The sequence below is a fragment of the Salmo salar genome, chromosome 23 (assembly GCF_965601325.2).
Source record: "Salmo salar chromosome 23, fSalSal1, whole genome shotgun sequence".
In the NCBI taxonomy this organism is placed as follows: Eukaryota; Metazoa; Chordata; class Actinopteri; order Salmoniformes; family Salmonidae; genus Salmo; species Salmo salar.
Window position 1 is genome coordinate 36,991,239 of NC_138313.1, and position 16,897 is coordinate 37,008,135.

The window sequence follows — 16,897 nt, forward strand, 5'->3', positions numbered from 1 at the left end:
GCAAGTACCCCTTACCAAAAGAGCTTGTGAGATTGCTGCCTTTATAACTCCATCTGGTTTGTTCTCTTATACAGTGATGCCTTTTGGCTTGCGGAATGCTCCAGCCACCTTCCAGAGGCTGATGAATCGGGTGGTCTCAGATCTGGAAGGGTGTGCCGTGTATTTGGACGACGTGGTCGTCTACTCAGACTCCTGGGAGGAGCATGTCTGGAGAGTGCAAGCCCTGTTCGAAAGACTGGTGTGGGCCAGGTTGACTATCAATTTGGCAAAGTGTGAGTTTGCCAAAGCTACAGTCACATACATAGGCAAGGTTGTTGGTCAGGGTGTTGTCTGTCCCGTGGAAGCCAAGGTCCAGGCTGTGAAGCAGTTCCCACAGCCCTCCACAAAGAAAGATCTGATGCGCTTCCTGGGAATGGCGGGGTCCTACAGTGCTTTCTGTAACTCGTTTTCGGTAGTAGTGTCCCCACTGACCAATCTGTTGAAGGCCAAGGCTGAATTTATCTGGTCCACCCAGTGTCAAGAGGCATTGGATGCAGTTACGGCTCTTTTGTGTTTGGCACCCGTGTTGGCAGCACCAAATTCTGGGAAACCTTTCAAATTGCAGGTAGACGCCAGTCAAATCGGTGCTGGGGCTGTGCTTCTCCAGGAAAATGATGACAATGTTGAGTGTCCAGTCAGTTTCTTTTCCTGGAAATGTAATAAGTATCAGCAGAACTATTCTGTAATTGAAAAGGAGGCTTTAGGTCTCATTTGGGCTTTACAGTACTTCGAAGTCTATGTTGGTTTTGGTTTGACCCCTTTAACTGTGTTCACTGACCACAACCCACTTATTTTTCTGAAGTCCCTGCAAAATCCCAACCAGCGCCTGATGCGTTGGGCTTTGTTCTTGCAACCATTTAACCTTGATATTAGACACATTAGGGGTAAGGATAATATCATTGCTGATGCTCTGTCCCGTGCTCCTTTAACCTAGTTTGTATTTTCTCTCTGCTGACCCCTGCTGGCTGTCTGCGCCTCTTTCCTCTTAAATTGCTCCCCAGGTACCAGAGCTGCCGAGTTTGAGGGGCGGACAGTCAGTTAGGGGACACGGGGCTACTACTAGGAGCCGGGACTGGTATCCGTTTTTTTTGGGGGGGGGGGGGGGGGACTTTGGATTGTTTTAAATATGTTGGGTCGAAATTTGGGTTGAGGGTGGGACCCTCATTTTAAGGAGGGGGGTGTCACAGCCCCTCTGCACTGCAGGGGTGGTTCCTCCTGCAGGCAGAGGAGGGTCGTTAGTGATTGGAGCCACCTGGGCTCAGGGTATTTTAACTGCTTCACTAACCACTCCTCTCTCTCTCTGCTCCTCCAGGTATGATCCTGTTTTGTTTGTTCCTTTGTAGTTTTATGGAGTTTCCACTCAGTCATATTCACACACACACACAGATTCATGCATCCCTGCACTTTACATACACCCTACATTATGACATTTCCACACCTCATTCCTTTTTCTTTGTTTAAAGTTAATAGTTTTTGGTTTATAATAAATAACCTTTTTGATTGGCCTATACCTGTTGTTCGTGTCCCCTCATTTTTGCCACAGGCTATGAGCCGGCCTGTGACACTTTCCACACACCAAGTTCCTCTTTACCCTTCCTTGACCCCTACAGTACCAGTCAAAAGTTTGGACACCTACTCATTCAAGGGTTTTTCTTTATTTTTACTTCTACATTGTAAAATAATAGTAAAGACATCAAAACTATGAAATAACACACATGGAATCATGTAGTAACCAAAAAAGTGTTAAATACATTCTTCAGAGTAGCCACACTTTGACTTGATGACAGCTTTGTGCGCACTTGGCATTCTCTCAACCAGCTAAATGAGGAATGCTTTTCCAACAGTCTTGAAGGAGTTCACACACATACTTAACACTTGTTGGCTGGTTTTCCTTTACTCTGTTTCAACTCATCCCAAACCATCTCAATTGGGTTTAGGTTGGGTGATTGTGGAGGCCAGGTCATCTGATGCAGCACTCCATCATTCTCCTCCTTGGTCAAAAGCCCATACACAGCCTGGAGGTGTTGGGTCATTTTCCTGTTGAAATCGAATTATAATCCCACAAAGCGCCAACCAGATGGGATGGCGTTTCGCTGTATAATGCTGTGGTAGCCATGCTGGATAAGTGTGCCTTGAATTCTAAATAAATCACTTGACACCAGCAAAGCACCATCACACTTCCTCCTCCATGCTTCATGGTGGGAACTACACATGCGGAGATCATACGTTCACCTACTCTGCGTCTCACAAAGACACGTTGGTTGGAACCAAAAATCGAAAATTTGGACTCATCAAACCAAAGGACAGATTTCCACCAGTCTAATGTCCATTGCTCATGTTTGGCCCAAGCAAGTCTCTTCTTATTATTGGTGTCCTTTAGTCGTGTTTTCTTTGCAGCAATTCGACCATGAAGGCCTGATTCACGCATTCTCCTCTAAAGAGTTGATGTTGAGATGTATCTGTAACTTGAACTCTGTAGCATTTATTTGGGCTGCAATCTGAGGCTGGTAACTCTAATGAACGTATCCTCTGCAGCAGAGGTAACTCGGGGTCTTGCTTTCCTGTGGCGGTCCTCATGCGAGCCAGTTTCATCATAGCACTTGATGGTTCTTGACATTTTCCGTATTGACTGACCTTCATGTCTTATTGTAATGGACTGTTGTTTCTCTTTGCTTATTTGAGCTCTTCTTGCCATAATATGGACCTGGTCTTTTACCAAATAGGGCTATCTTCTGTATACCACCCCTACCTTGTCACAACACAACTGATTGGCTCAAAAGCATTAAGAAGGAAAGAAATTTCACAAATGAACTTTTAACAAGGCACTCCTGTTAATTGGAATGCATTCCAGGTGACTACCTCATGAAGCTGGTTGAATGGCAAGAGTCTGCGAAGTTGTCAAGGCAAAGGTTGGCTACTTTGAAGAATCTCATATAAAATCCGTTTTGATTTAACATTTTTGTGTTACTACATAATTCCATGTGTTACTTCATAGTTTTGATATCTTCGCTATTCTACAATGTAGAAAATAGTAAAAAATAAATTAAAACCCTTGAATGAGTAGGTGTCAACTTTTGATTGGTACTGTACGTTTCTTATACATGTAAAGCACTGCATAAATTCTGATATGATAACATGAATAAGTATATTTCAAGCTAGAATCCAACCCTACACTCCTGTTGGATTCTAGCTTGAAATATACTTATTCATGTTATCATATCAGAATTTATGCAGTACTTTACACTCGGTGTCTGTGATTGACAGAACATTGCTTCATGGAAATCATAACTGTATAATCTGAAGTATAAATCTGTCCGTTTGCAGCGAACCAGTTGCCTGCTGGAATAATAACTGCTGATGGACAACAACAGAATGTCATGGTTTACACCACCTCGTACCAACAGGTAAGCGTGCTCCTGAGTCTACTCTCCACGCTTCATGTACTCATTAAGACCAAACACGTGAGAGTGATGAGTTGCACCATCAGTCGGGCGCTGGTTGCAGTGGCACAGGCATCCCGTCCCGCACCTCTCTGGGGACACAACCATGTGCACAGGGGCCATCTGACTCACCCACCACCACAAGTACACACAACTGTGCACCCCGGGACTCGTTAAACCATGATTAATGAATAAATCTTATCATACATGTCTAAACATGGCTTGCAGCTGACAAAGAAGTGAGAAACAAAGATCTCTACATGTTAGTTCTGCTCTCTCTCTCTGGGCGGCAGGTAGCCTAGCGCTTAAGAGTGTTGGGCCAGTAACCGAAAGGTTGAAACCCCGAGCCGGCAAGGCAGTTAACCCCAAACAATAACACTATCGTTGATGTTAAGGCAACCCCCCCTGACCCCTCTGGGTTAAATGCAGAATAAACATTTCGGTTGAAAGCATTCAGCTGTGCAATTGACTAGGTATCCGTCTTTCCCTCTTCCAGATTCCCGGAGTGCAGCAGATCCAGTTCTCTTGAGTAGGTTCCGGAATTCCCCATTTGCAATCGGAACACGTTTGAAATGGGGAAGAGATTACAGCATTACTGAACACTCAGGTCAAAAGATAGTGGTGGGAAGATGGAAAGAGAGGGGAGAGTATGCAGAACTTGCAGAGGTGGGTTTGAATCAGAATCAGATTTATGTTCTGGTCATGATAAAGAACCGGATAGGAGCCGATCTGGAGACAGTTATTTGGCTTTTTTTGTTAATTGAAGATTTTCAGTCACTTTATTTGGATAGTCTGTATTGTCCATCTGCATATGCTCTACAGCAGGGAAGGCATTTTAAATTATTTCAGTTTTCGAATAATATACGGACTATTTCGGATATCCGGATAGTCTAAATAAATGTGCTTAAAGAAAAATATATCTTTAAACTTCAATGGAGACTTACTCACGCGACTCGAGAGAGAGCCTGTTGGGGCGGCAGGGGCCGGTGTGTGTGTGTGGCACGGCGGGAGAGCAAGAGTAGCCAAACAGACTCACACAGGTTAGATAGACAAGCATGTTGCTGCCATAGGTTATCATACCATCTGGTAGTGCCTGTCTTGACTCCATAAAATCGATGTAAAGAAGCTAGCTAAAGTAGCAAAGCTAATTTTCGACAACTCCGTTCAGATTAAACAGCCTTACCTGATGGTTGCTCGTTGTAGCGGACTCCTCATTTAGCCAACTTAATTCCGTAATGTTAATTCCATTTTGCATTGATCATAAATCTCCCACTTCTCTTGCTATACAGAGCCTCTGACTGTAGCACTGCTTTGCTTGACCAACAATAACAAGCTTCACGTTGGCTACCAGTGTCTTGTTTATGGGGCGCACTATTAAATGTCATAAAACCTGTTTATTAAAATCCTTGTCACAATGTTCATTTTAGACCAAGCCTTTAAAAACATTTGTTGTGCCTATTTTCTTTATCAAAAATGAATACTCTCAAAGTATCGAATACTAACGTCCATTCAGTTATTGGAATGACCGTGCCTATCCCTACACTACAGATGGTCATACTATCAACAAACATGGTTGATAATTAACAGCTTGCAAAGGTAAGGGTTAAGATTAGGGTTAGTAGATAGTTGAAATGTTACTGATAGTCCATCTGTAGTTGCTCTAGAGACTATCTTATTTGGATCTTACCCTTTTTTCCCCCTCCATGTTGTCTATCACTACAAGTTTTATCTTTGTTTATGAGGGGGAAGGAATGGGGGGGATGAACATAAGTTGAAATGTCTGTCTAGGGAATTGGTGACCTCTTTGACGACCTTGTAAAGCAATAAAAACAAAAGTAGTTGGATGTTGACATCTGCACTCTAAACTCCGTTGTTAACAATTGTAAGTGGCGTGCAATTATTTAACTATTTTATCATTTCTGTAAAGTTATTCTGTTGGTCCTTTTAATAAAAATGTAAGCGTGATGCCAGTCTCCATTTTGTTTATTCTAAAGTTTTTACTCTAATCTCTCCACCCTTGTAATACTACAGCACCACTTAAGACACTGCCCTAGTGTCATGACTTGCCAGTCCTAAAATGGAGATCGGGGGTGCCCGCTAGGCAAAGATCTGAAGACCCCCTCCTGGGTCTGTTGGCCAGTTTTATGATGATCATAAATACCTTCCCTTGCCAAGCTGTATGGAGGGAAAGATCTTAGTAGAACAAAGGGTCTTTTCCTACCAAAATTGGAGAATGTGGAAATGGTCAGTAGAGACTAAAAGACCCTCATCAGGGTTCCCACAGGTCCTTGACATCCTTGAATGTTTGTGAATTTGAGAGAAAAAAATCAAGGCCTTGAAGGTTTTTGAAAATAAACATGGGCCATTGAAAGGGCTTTAATTAAAATATTTTGTGCAAGAATAGAAATTGAAGTTCTTTTAGATAAAAAAAAAAAAAAAAAAACTTAATGTCAGTAATAGGCTACGTTCCGCTGTCTGCATGTGTCTCCCGCCGTCTGTGGGTCCTTGTTTCACGCGCCACCTGCCTCGAAAGTGTGACAGTCGCATGCATGAGTGATTGAAGTTGAATGATCCAGGTTAACCTGTCTGGGAAACGTGGGACGTTTGCGTCCCACCCTAGTCAACAGCCAGTGGAATCGCATCGCGTGAAATACAAATACCTCATAAATGCTATAACTTCAATTTCTCAAACATATGACTATTTTACATCATTTTATAGATACACCTCTCCTGAATCGAACCACGTTGTCCGATTTCAAAAGGCTTTACAGCAAAAGCAAAACATTAGATTATGTTAGGAGAGTACCCTGCCAAAAATAATCACACTGCCATTTTCAAAGCAACTAGCATGCATCACAAATACCCAAAACACAGCTAAATGCAGCACTATCCTTTGACAATCTTCATCAGATGACACTCCTAGGACATCATGTTACACAATACATGCATTTTTTGTTCGATAAAGTTCATATTTATATATAAAAACAGCATTTTACATCGGCGCGTGATGTTCAGAAAATATTTTCCCTCAAATGCTTCCGGTGAAGCAGCGCTACAATTTACAAAATTACTATTCGAAAACATTGGTCAAATATAATATTGTCATTCAAAGAATTATAGATTAACATCTTGTGAATGCAACCGCATTTCCAGATTTAAAAAGAACTTTACTGGGAAATCAGCCTTTGCAATAAACGAGGTGCTATGCTCAGAAAAATAGGCTAGGCGATACAGGTTAGCGCCATCTTGGACTCATCTAAAATCAAATATACTATTGTAAATATTCACTTACCTTTGATTATCTTCATCAGAAGGCACTGCCAGGAATCCCAGGTCCACGAGAAATGTATTTTTGTTTGAAAAAGTAAATGATTTATGTCCCAATAGCTCCTTCTTGTTAGCGCATTCCGAAGGCTACTCAATGTACGAAGCGCGCGGGACTTGTCCTCACGAATGTGCAAAAAAAATGTATTTACGTTCGTTCAAACATGTCAAACGTTGTATAACATAAATCTTTAGGGCCTTTTTCAATCAGAACTTCAATAATATTCAAGGCGGATGATTGCATTGTCTTACTAAACGTTTCGGAACGAGAGAGTACCCACGGGCACGCGCATCATAGTAGTAATGGCCCTCCCTCTATGACAAACTTCCCAGGCCTCTCGTTCGGTCAGTTTTTACCGGAGAAGACTCAAACCACTTTGTAAAGACTGTTGACATCTAGTGGAAGCCTTAGGAAGTGCTAAATGAATCCTAACTCGCAGTGTGTTTCATAGGCAAAGGGTTGAAAGTAATTCCACAAATCAGATTTCCACTTCCTGTTAGGATTTGTCTCAGGGTTTTGACTGCCATATGAGTTCTGTTATACTCACAGACACCATTTTAGAAACTTCAGAGTGTTTTCTATCCAAATCTACTAATTATATGCATATTCTCGTTTCTGGGTAAGAGTAGTAACCAGTTTAAATCTGGTACGTTTTTTATCCGGCCGTGAAAATACTGCCCCCTATCCCCAACAAGCAAGCGAGAAATCATTAAGTGAACCTTCAGCTATGCCTTGAAAATGTAAATTCCAGGACTCGTGGCTCACCAAAGACTGGCTTGTTAAAGATCCGCGGGACATCCATATGGCCCGATGCAGAGCCTGCAGCAAATTAATAAAAGTTCATGCTATGGGCGAAAGCAGCTTTGACGAGCCATGCTGCTAGAGCATCACACAGGATGGCACTCGAAGTTAAAAGCAGGTAGTTCCTACCCCTGGTAACATGTGGAAAGGAATACAACAACCATACTTAGTTTGTAACTAACGTTAATTAGTTAGCTAGATTATTCCGTCTCTTCGTGGTTGGGTAAATTAACTTTAAAGTTACAGTATTATTTGGTCAAATAATGTTTTATGTTGTTAGCTAACGTTATCTAGATGTCTCAGTCAGTTCCCCCATCGAATCACACCTGTCAATATAGTGCTAACGTAAACTCACTCACTTTTGTACATCGCCTTGGTCCGTACAATTGACCTTATTTTAGCGCCCAAAAACGTAATACTTCCAGATCAACTGTAATGTCAATACCATTGTAAAGCACAATTTCTCCGCTTTCCAACAGAATCAATTACATGAACTCCACGCTGCCTGTTTCTGCATGATTCAAGAAGGCAATTTGCTCCGTCGGGTCTTTTTAAAAATGGCGGATGGGGAAGTGAAACTAATGCGTGGTAGTGAGAAGGAGAGATGTGTGTGGCAAAACTGCTTTTTTTCACTCGATCTGTCCAACTTATCGCCTCTAAAATGTAAATAAAACACTATATAAAGAGTTTATATAATGTGTCATTACATACCTATTTGAAGGTTTGTGTCGAATTTGAATCTGGTTTTTAGGGCGGTGCTAAAGTGATCTTCAGAAGTAAACAGCGGCTTTGAGAGTCATGGTGCTTGTAGTGATGACGCAAAAAATGACTAGGTATCCCCCCCTTACCCCCGTCACTGTCCATTTCTTGTTTTTAAACGATGAGAGAAGTGCTACACCTGGTGGAGAGAGATTGTAAGACAGAAATAGTTGCTTTATGCTTGCTGTACGTTATGGCATGACACGTCACGATGTAACGGAGGGTCAGTTTTTTTCAACTTTTCTCCAATACTATAGAGCCATTACCATGTCGATCAACGCTTGAATAGAAACGTAGTTCACACCCCAGATTTTGAAGTCGACACAGTCGCTATAGTCCCATTAGTTTTCTTTGCAGCCTCGTTTGAATGCCGCGGTTGCACACATTTGTACAGAATGTGGTGAGTTTACGTTAGCTAGCTAACATTAGCTAAGTTAACATTACGTTAGCCAACTTGCGATAAGCAGAGCTGGACAGTGAACATTTCAAATGAATGACAGTTTGCTAACGTTAGCTGAATGTTTACATTTAGTTAAAGGACGTTAACTAGAATTGTTAGTGACACGTTTCATGACTAATGCCAGCGAGTTAGTCATTCATCAGACTTGGACACTAATTTTCTTACAGCTCCCACTCTATTGAACTATGTGGGAAAGTCATCATCTACATCACCACCTAGACAATCTTCTACAACTACTACCACATTCCCCACCACCTCAAGACACTCTGTCATAACTGGCATTCCCAAAGAGGACACATTGTGGGCTGAGACATTGTGGTGTCTGAATATGATGGAGTTTCACTACTCTTTCCACTGTAGTGAACACACGGGTGAGTGGCATGGTTTATAAACTGTCACCTGTAACATGAAATTATTTTTATGGGCATGTTATGTTTGTTTTTATATTTCATATTCTCTCTGTGACACACACACACATGCTAGAAACATAAATAAATGTTTGATTTAAATTATTATAATTTTTTTTACTGTTAGGTGTGCTGTTCTCAGCGACGTTCCCAGACAGTGCAATAGCCAAGACCTTCACATGCAGGGCAACAAAGACCAGCTATGTGTGCACACATGGCTTGGCTCCTCTTTTCAAGCACTTGTTGTCTAAAAAAACTGGGGAGGAGGACTATGTACTTCTCTTTGATGAGAGCCTTAACAGGAAAACAGTCAAAGCGGTGTGACTTCCACGTCCGTTTATGGGATGAGGACAAGGTTGTGACGAGTTTTTATGATTCTAAATTTATGGGATATGCGACTGCATTGGACCTTTAAAGCTGTCTGAGAAGAGCACCGAATATCTACCAAAGAAAAACAAGGTTCAGGTCTCCATGGATGGACCAAATATAAATTGGTCATTTTACTCATAGTCCCACCTAGATTTTGTTGTACACCTTATAAAATTTGCCGTTGCAGTCTCCATATTGTACATGGAGCATTTCAGAAGGGAGTGGAAAGTCGACAGTGTACTGCATGCTATGTACCAACTTCTGAAGGATACTCCAGCCCACAGTGAGGACTACTTTAACATCATTGGATCGTCATTTGATTCCGGATGCTGGAGTGCGTGGTCGTGCTGCACCTCGCTCCGCGGGTAATATTACATTTCATTTCATTACATTACATTGGAACGATTTGATTAGTGTATTGTTAGCTAGCTACATAGTTGTATCTGCTGTCTTTGTATCAAGGATAAAGGTGTAGCTCTGAGGAACTAACAAGGTTAGCTAGCCAGCTGTATTCGTTCGTTCGCGCCGTTTTCGAAACGGCGTCAACACCATAACACCACAGCTAGCTAGCCAACTTTACCAATTAGCAGTACTGTAGAAACTATATACATTACAACGGAACGATTTGACTAGTGTAATGTTAGCTAGCTACATAGTTGTCTTTGTATCAAGATAAAGGCGTAGTACAGAGTAACTTTCGAGGTTAGCTAGCCAGCTAAATTTTCTAACATAGTCAACAACGCGCCCAGTGCTAGCTAGCTAACCCTACCAGCTAGCTGTATCATTTTTAGTCAATAAGATTTTTGCAACGTAAGCTTAACTTTCTGAACATTCGAGATGTGTAGTCCACTTGTGTAGCTAGCAGGACTGTCTTTGTGTTAGCTAGCCAAAGTTTAATTACTTCTGCGTTACGAACTAGACACGGACACGAATGATCCATTGGTAGCTTGTTGTTACCAAGTATTGGTGCTAACCGTCAGTTATAGGATGCTAGCATGCTAGTTAGCTAGTTAGCTATGGCGTCATAGGACACGGTGCACTTGGTGGGTTTTCACGGAAGAATACTGTACCAAGTTATCTAGCGGAATAAACAAAGTTTGAGCCTATTCCTGGAAACATTGAACCACTGTAGTTTACATCAATTTTAATTTCTAGTGGTAGCTAGAAAAGTTATATTTTTGCGTTTTAGTGTTTCAGTGAATTGTTAGTGAGGGAGGCCCTGCTCTCTCGCTTCCCCAGTTGTTTAGTTAATTTTTCATGCCAATCTCCTTTGCATTAGCGTAGCCTCTCCTGTAGCCTATCAACTATGTTGGTCTATCCCTGTTCTCTCCTCTCTGCACAGGCCATACAAATGCTTCACATCGCGTGGCCGCTGCCACTCTAACCTGGTGGTCCCAGCGCGCACGACCCACGTGGAGTTCCAGGTCTCCGGCAGCCTCTGGAATTGCCGGTCTGTGGCCAACAAGGCAGAGTTCATCTCAGCCTATGCTACCCTCCAGTCCCTCAACTTCTTGGCGCTGACGGAAACATGGATTACCACAGAAAACACTGCTACTCCTACTGCTCTCTCCTCGTCTGACCACGTGTTCTCGCACACCCCGAGAGCATCTGGTCAGCGGGGTGGTGGCTCTGGAATCCTCATCTCTCCCAAGTGGACATTCTCTCTTTCTCCCCTGACCCATCTGTCTATCTCCTCCTTTGAATTCCATGCTGTCACAATCACTAGCCCATTCAAGCTTAACATCCTTACCATTTATCGCCCTCCAGGTCCCCTTGGAGAGTTCATCAATGAGCTTGACACCTTGATAAGTTCCTTTCCTGAGGATGGCTCACCCCTCACAATTCTGGGTGACTTTAACCTCCCTACGTCTACCTTTGACTCATTTCTCTCTGCCTCCTTCTTTCCACTCCTCTCCTCTTTTGACCTCACCCTCTCACCGTCCCCCCCTACTCACAAGGCAGGCAATACGCTTGACCTCATCTTCACTAGATGCTGTTCTTCTACTGATCTCACTGCAACTCCCCTCCAAGTCTCCGATCACTACCTTGTATCCTTTTCCCTCTCGCTCTCCTCCAACACTACTCACTCTGCCCCTACTCAGATGGTATTGCGCCGTCGCAACCTTCGCTCTCTCTCCTGCTACTCTCTCCTCTTCCATCCTATCATCTCTTCCCTCTGCTCAAACCTTCTCCAACCAATCTCCTGATTCTGCCTCCTCAACCCTCCTCTCCTCCCTTTCTGCATCCTTTGACTCTCTATGTCCCCTATCCTCCCGACCGGCTCGGTCCTCCCCTCCTGCTCCGTGGCTTGACGACTCATTGCGAGCTCACAGAACAGGGCTCCGGGCAGCCGAGCGGAAATGGAGTAAAACTAGCCTCCCTGCGGACCTGGCATCTTTTCACTCCCTCCTCTCTACATTTTCCTCCTCTGTTTCTGCTGCTAAAGCCACTTTCTACCACTCTAACTTCCAAGCATCTGCCTCTAACCCTAGGAAGCTCTTTGCCACCTTCTCCTCCCTCCTGAATCCTCCTCCCCCCCCTCCCTCTCTGCGGATGATCCTCGTTTGTTAAGTCAAACGACACCGCTGGTCCTGCTCACATTGCCCTACCCTATGCTTTAACCTCTTTCTCCCCTCTCTCTCCAGATGAAATCTTGCCTCTTGGCTACGACCCTTCCGTCTTCAAGAGAGCGAGAGTTGCACCCCTTCTCAAAAAACCTACACTTGATCCCTCTGATGTCAACAACTACAGACCAGTATCCCTTCTTTCTTTTCTCTCCAAAACTCTTGAACGTGCCGTCCTTGGCCAGCTCTCCTGCTATCTCTCTCAGAATGACCTTCTCGATCCAAATCAGTCAGGTTTCAAGGCTGGTCATTCAACTGAGACTGCTCTTCTCTTTGTCACGGAGGCTCTCCGCACTGCTAAAGCTAACTCTCTCTCCTCTGCTCTCATCCTTCTAGACCTATCTGCTGCCTTTGTTACTGTGAACGATCAGATCCTCCTCTCCACCCTCTCCGAGTTGGGTATCTCCGGCGTGGCTCACTCTTGGATTGCGTCCTACCTGACAGGTCGCTCCTACCAGGTGGCGTGGCGAGAATCCGTCTCCGCACCACGTGCTCTCACCACTGGTGTCCCCCAGGGCTCAGTTCTAGGCCCTCTCCTATTCTCGCTATACACCAAGTCACTTGGCTCTGTCATATCCTCACATGGTCGCTCCTATCATTGCTACGCAGACGACACACAATTAATCTTCTCCTTTCCCCCTTCTGATAACCAGGTGGCGAATCGCATCTCTGCATGTCTGGCAGACATATCAGTGTGGATGACGGATCACCACCTCAAGCTGAACCTCGGCAAGACGGAGCTGCTCTTCCTCCCGGGGAAGGACTGCCCTTTCCATGATCTCGCCATCACGGTGGACAACTCCATTGTGTCCTCCTCTCAGAGTGCTAAGAGCCTCGGCGTGACCCTGGACAACACCCTGTCGTTCTCCGCTAACATCAAGGCGGTGACCCGATCCTGTGGGTTCATGCTATACAACATCCGCAGAGTATGACCCTGCCTTACACAGGAAGCGGCGCAGGTCCTAATCCAGGCACTTGTCATCTCCCGTCTGGATTACTGCAAATCCCTGTTGGCGGGGCTCCCTGCCTGTGCCATTAAACCCCTACAACTCATCCAGAACGCCGCACCCTGTCTGTTGTTCAACCTTCCCAAGTTCTCTCACGTCACCCCGCTCCTCCGCACACTCCACTGGCTTCCTGTTGAAGCTCGCATCTGCTACAAGACCATGGTGCTTGCCTACGGAGCTGTGAGGGGAACGGCACCTCCGTACCTTCAGGCTCTGATCAGGCCCTACACCCAAACAAGGGCACTGCGTTCATCCACCTCTGGCCTGCTGGCCCCCCTACCTCTGCGGAAGCACAGTTCCCGCTCAGCCCAGTCAAAACTGTTAGCTACTCTGGCACCCCAATGGTGGCACAAGCTCCCTCACGACGCCAGGACAGCGGAGTCAATCACCACCTTCTGTAGACACCTGAAACCCCACCTCTTTAAGGAATACCTGGGATAGGATATAGTAATCCTTCTAACCCCCCCCCCCCCCCCCAAAAAAAAAGTTATAGATATACTATTGTAAAGTGGTTGTTCCACTGGATATCATAAGGTGAATGCACCAATTCGTAAGTCGCTCTGGATAAGAGCGTCTGCTAAATGACGTAAATGTGAATGTCAGATCCCCCATGCCACTTAAGTTTTGCAAGACACGGTGTGTTGAAAATGCGCCCATGCTTGAAAGAGCTTTAGAGTTTTTACCCCATAAGGCAACATATGTGAAGGCTGTAGAGATGTCCAAATCCAGGCACAAAGTCCTTTGAGGTGATTCAGGAGGCCGTTAAGGACCCTCTCATGACAGCAAAACTGAATTTCATCTTTTCAGTGAGCAAAGAAGTGACACCATTCCTCACACGCTACTAGACCGATAAGCCCATGGTGCCATTTCTCTCTACAGACTTGTTCAAGCTGCTTAAGAGCTTGATGAGCAGATTCATAAAGCTAGACCTCATGAAAGAAGCGAAGACCCCTCAAAAACTTCTTGATGTTGAGGTGAGCCAGTCATTCAATCACATCGACTCCTCACAGGTTGACTTGGGCTTTGTTACTCGAAGAATTGTGAGACTTGAACGCAGGGAAGAAAATTGGACAGAAACATTGATGGACTTCAAAATCGTTTGCAAGAAGTGTATGCTCACAACTGTTAACAAACTCATTGAGAAATCTCCATTGAAGTACTCTCTGGTCTCGCATCTTTCTTGGATCCAAGGGAAATGACAGGAACAAATGGAAAGATGCTGTGTACAGCAAAATTGAAGAAGGCCTTCACCTACCTTGTAAGTAGTCATCGGGTGCAGGAAGAAGATTGTGATGACATCATTCGACCATACTCACATTTTATTGATGACATTGTCCAGGCCCAACACTCAGTTTGTAAACTTTGAACCTGTCCAAGACAGCGTGGACACATTTTTAGATGAGTATATGTCAAAGGACAAAGAGCTCAGAAATCTATGTAGACTTTGCCTCTAACTCCTCTTACTGTCACATGGGCAAGCCTCAGTAGAGCACGAATTCTCCATCAATCGGCAGATTGAAGTGGAGAACTTGAAGGAAGATTCATATGTAGCACAGAGATGTATATTTGTAAGTCGCTCTGGATAAGAGCGTCTGCTAAATGACTTAAATGTAAATGTATAGTTGACCACATAAGAGCTGTGGGTGGCATACATAATGTGTGCATTGACAGACCGCTGCTGATATCAGTGGCATCTGCAAGGCAGAGGTACGTGTCACATCAATAAGAACAGAGACAGAAGAATGGATGAGCAAAAAAACTGAAGGAGAAAAGACCTTATAGATGAACTTAAAGGGAAGAAAAGAAGACTGACATAAATGCTCTCGACCTCAGCAGACAAATTTGCACTCGAAAGTGGAGAGCACAGGCAACCTCACTCTTATTGCCAAGTCCAATAGCCTGAGAAAGGGTGGGAAAGATAAGAGCACAAATAGCTGAAATAGAAACACTACTCAACGAAAAAGTGAATGACCTGAAAAGAAAATTAAGGGGCATAGCAGCAAAAAGCAAGGGTTGGGCACTGTTTTAACTGTTTGAGAAAGGGCAAAATACTACTCAATGAGTAAGTGATACATTCTTTTTTTTGTTGAAAAGCTAATGAACCAAAAAGGCCAACAACCCCAGAACACAATGGTTGGGGAAATGTTTTATTCATTTTGATCCAATTTATTTTCATCTAATCTTTTATTGTTGCAAAACATTTTATTTCTGGTCATGTGTTTTTGTTTATTTATCCATTTGGTCATGTTCATGAAAAAAAAGTTAATGTTTTTCCTCTGCGACATGTTTTGTGGTTTTAAGAAGGTGCTAATGAAATAAACAAAGTTACTTAACTCTTCAACTCGTAAATAAGTCTGTCAGTGTTGTAACAGTACATTAATTAACCTTGATCTGTGTCTCAAACTATGCCATGTTGGGTTTTGGGGGAATTGGGCCTGGAAAGTCCTTGAATTTGATGTTTAAGAAGGTGTGGGAACCCTGCCTCAGTCAAATTCATTTTTATGTTGTGACATCATGAAAGACTGTAGAACCACAACTATCTCTGTCTACACTTCTCAATTATGAGGTTTGCATCTGAATTATGGATGCAAAATATATCGGTGAACATATCGGAATCGGACGATATTAGCTAAAAATGCCAACATCAGTATCGGTCCGATTTCTAATTTAATGGTGATGTGCAAAACTGATGTCAAAGCTGACGTGCATACCTATATAACGTAGGTACATGAGGTGATGACGCCACATAAAATGTTGCGCTACACGTGCAACACAGCATTCCTAACCTCACCCAAAATGTCTGCTCTGTGGATCGAGCAGTCAACAAGTCGAGCAGTCATATGAAAGAGTAAGAACATTTCATCGAGATACCTCAAAGGGCGAAACCCATTAACGCCAAGATAATGGAATTCATTGCCCTTGACAATCAACTGTTCTCTGTCGTGGGTGATGTATGCTTTCGCGACTGGTCGAGCACCGGTGCACACTACCAAGTGTGCTATTTTTCAGATGTTGCCCTGAGTTACTAGAGTTACACAGTAATAGCGTTACTGCTATTAGCTTCACGGAATACTATGGAACGCCGTTTTGGGTCTTTGCGTGTCAAAAAAGATACACGTCAAATAACACTTTGACAATAACACTATTTGACGCGTTAAATAAGCTTTTAATTTGGCACGTCAAATAACACAGTTCTATTATAGAATGTTGTCTGTTCTGAATTTGCACGTGCAAGCAGAGCGCCACCACTACTATCAGTAGCACTGTCAAACCTGTACAAAAAAGTCTGCAAACACCGGCCACGAACGATGTGTTTACCATACCGCGTTGGTAATAAAGCATTATTTGTTTGACCGCAACTTCTGGGGGTAGCCAGCTTTAGCTTGGTACCTAGCTAGCACCAATACAACCAGCCTGAAAACAATTACCAGTAGAAACTGCAGTCATTTTTATTATTCTTAGCAATGATTTAGGATTCCTTGTGAGTAAGTATTAGCTAGGTAGCCACTTGCTGTTCGCCTATTGAAATTGAACTTCAGTTCATAAAAATAAATAGCTAGCCAGCTACTTAATCCTGTTGCCCAAAGCTAACGTTATAAGCAGCCAGCTAGCTTCATCTGGCTAGTGAGGCTCGACCGGACCGGGTTATGTGTTGTGAAGCTAGCC

The 16,897-nt window shown here is 43.6% G+C and overlaps 2 protein-coding genes and 1 non-coding gene across 10 annotated transcripts in view; all 3 read left to right on the top strand.

Annotated features, from left to right (window-relative positions):
- nfybb (nuclear transcription factor Y, beta b) overlaps nucleotides 1-15,583 on the top strand; it is a 42,960-nt gene extending 27,377 nt beyond the window's left edge. For 4 of the 8 annotated variants that reach the window (XR_014382331.1, XR_001323762.3, XM_014169900.3 and 1 more), the window contains 2 exons: nucleotides 3,364-3,443; nucleotides 3,976-5,444. Coding sequence is in view for 3 of the 8 variants with exons in the window: in XM_014169900.3 (XP_014025375.1) it covers nucleotides 3,364-3,443; nucleotides 3,976-4,008 (113 nt within the window). In the remaining 5 variants the exon portion in view is untranslated. Of the gene's footprint in view, nucleotides 1-2,890; nucleotides 2,949-3,363; nucleotides 3,444-3,975; nucleotides 5,445-8,991; nucleotides 9,196-9,358; nucleotides 9,966-10,942 lie in introns of those variants that run through there. The other 4 variants (XR_014382330.1, XR_006761489.2, XR_014382329.1 and 1 more) reach the window with 3 other exon arrangements.
- On the top strand, nucleotides 3,500-3,612 carry LOC123729983 (small nucleolar RNA SNORD67). The gene has a single exon (XR_006761677.1). It is a non-coding gene; the product is annotated as a small nucleolar RNA SNORD67 (small nucleolar RNA).
- On the top strand, nucleotides 9,927-15,583 carry LOC145863050 (uncharacterized). Its single transcript, XM_082968250.1, has 3 exons — nucleotides 9,927-9,965; nucleotides 10,848-11,448; nucleotides 12,561-15,583. The coding sequence occupies exons 1-3, from the start codon at nucleotides 9,927-9,929 to the stop codon at nucleotides 13,154-13,156; spliced, it is 1,236 nt and encodes a 411-aa protein (XP_082824376.1). The 3' UTR covers nucleotides 13,157-15,583.
- Nucleotides 15,584-16,897: the final 1,314 nt, after the last annotated feature.

Excerpts from the sequence above, each read along its gene's own strand:
- LOC145863050 (XM_082968250.1), top strand. The coding sequence starts at position 9,927 with ATGCTGGAGTGCGTGGTCGTGCTGCACCTCGCTCCGCGG. Across the intron at positions 9,966-10,847 it reads TGCTGCACCTCGCTCCGCGG|TTAATTTTTCATGCCAATCT; the intron begins GTAATATTACAT and ends CCAGTTGTTTAG. Across the intron at positions 11,449-12,560 it reads CTCACCCCTCACAATTCTGG|ACCTATCTGCTGCCTTTGTT; the intron begins GTGACTTTAACC and ends TCATCCTTCTAG.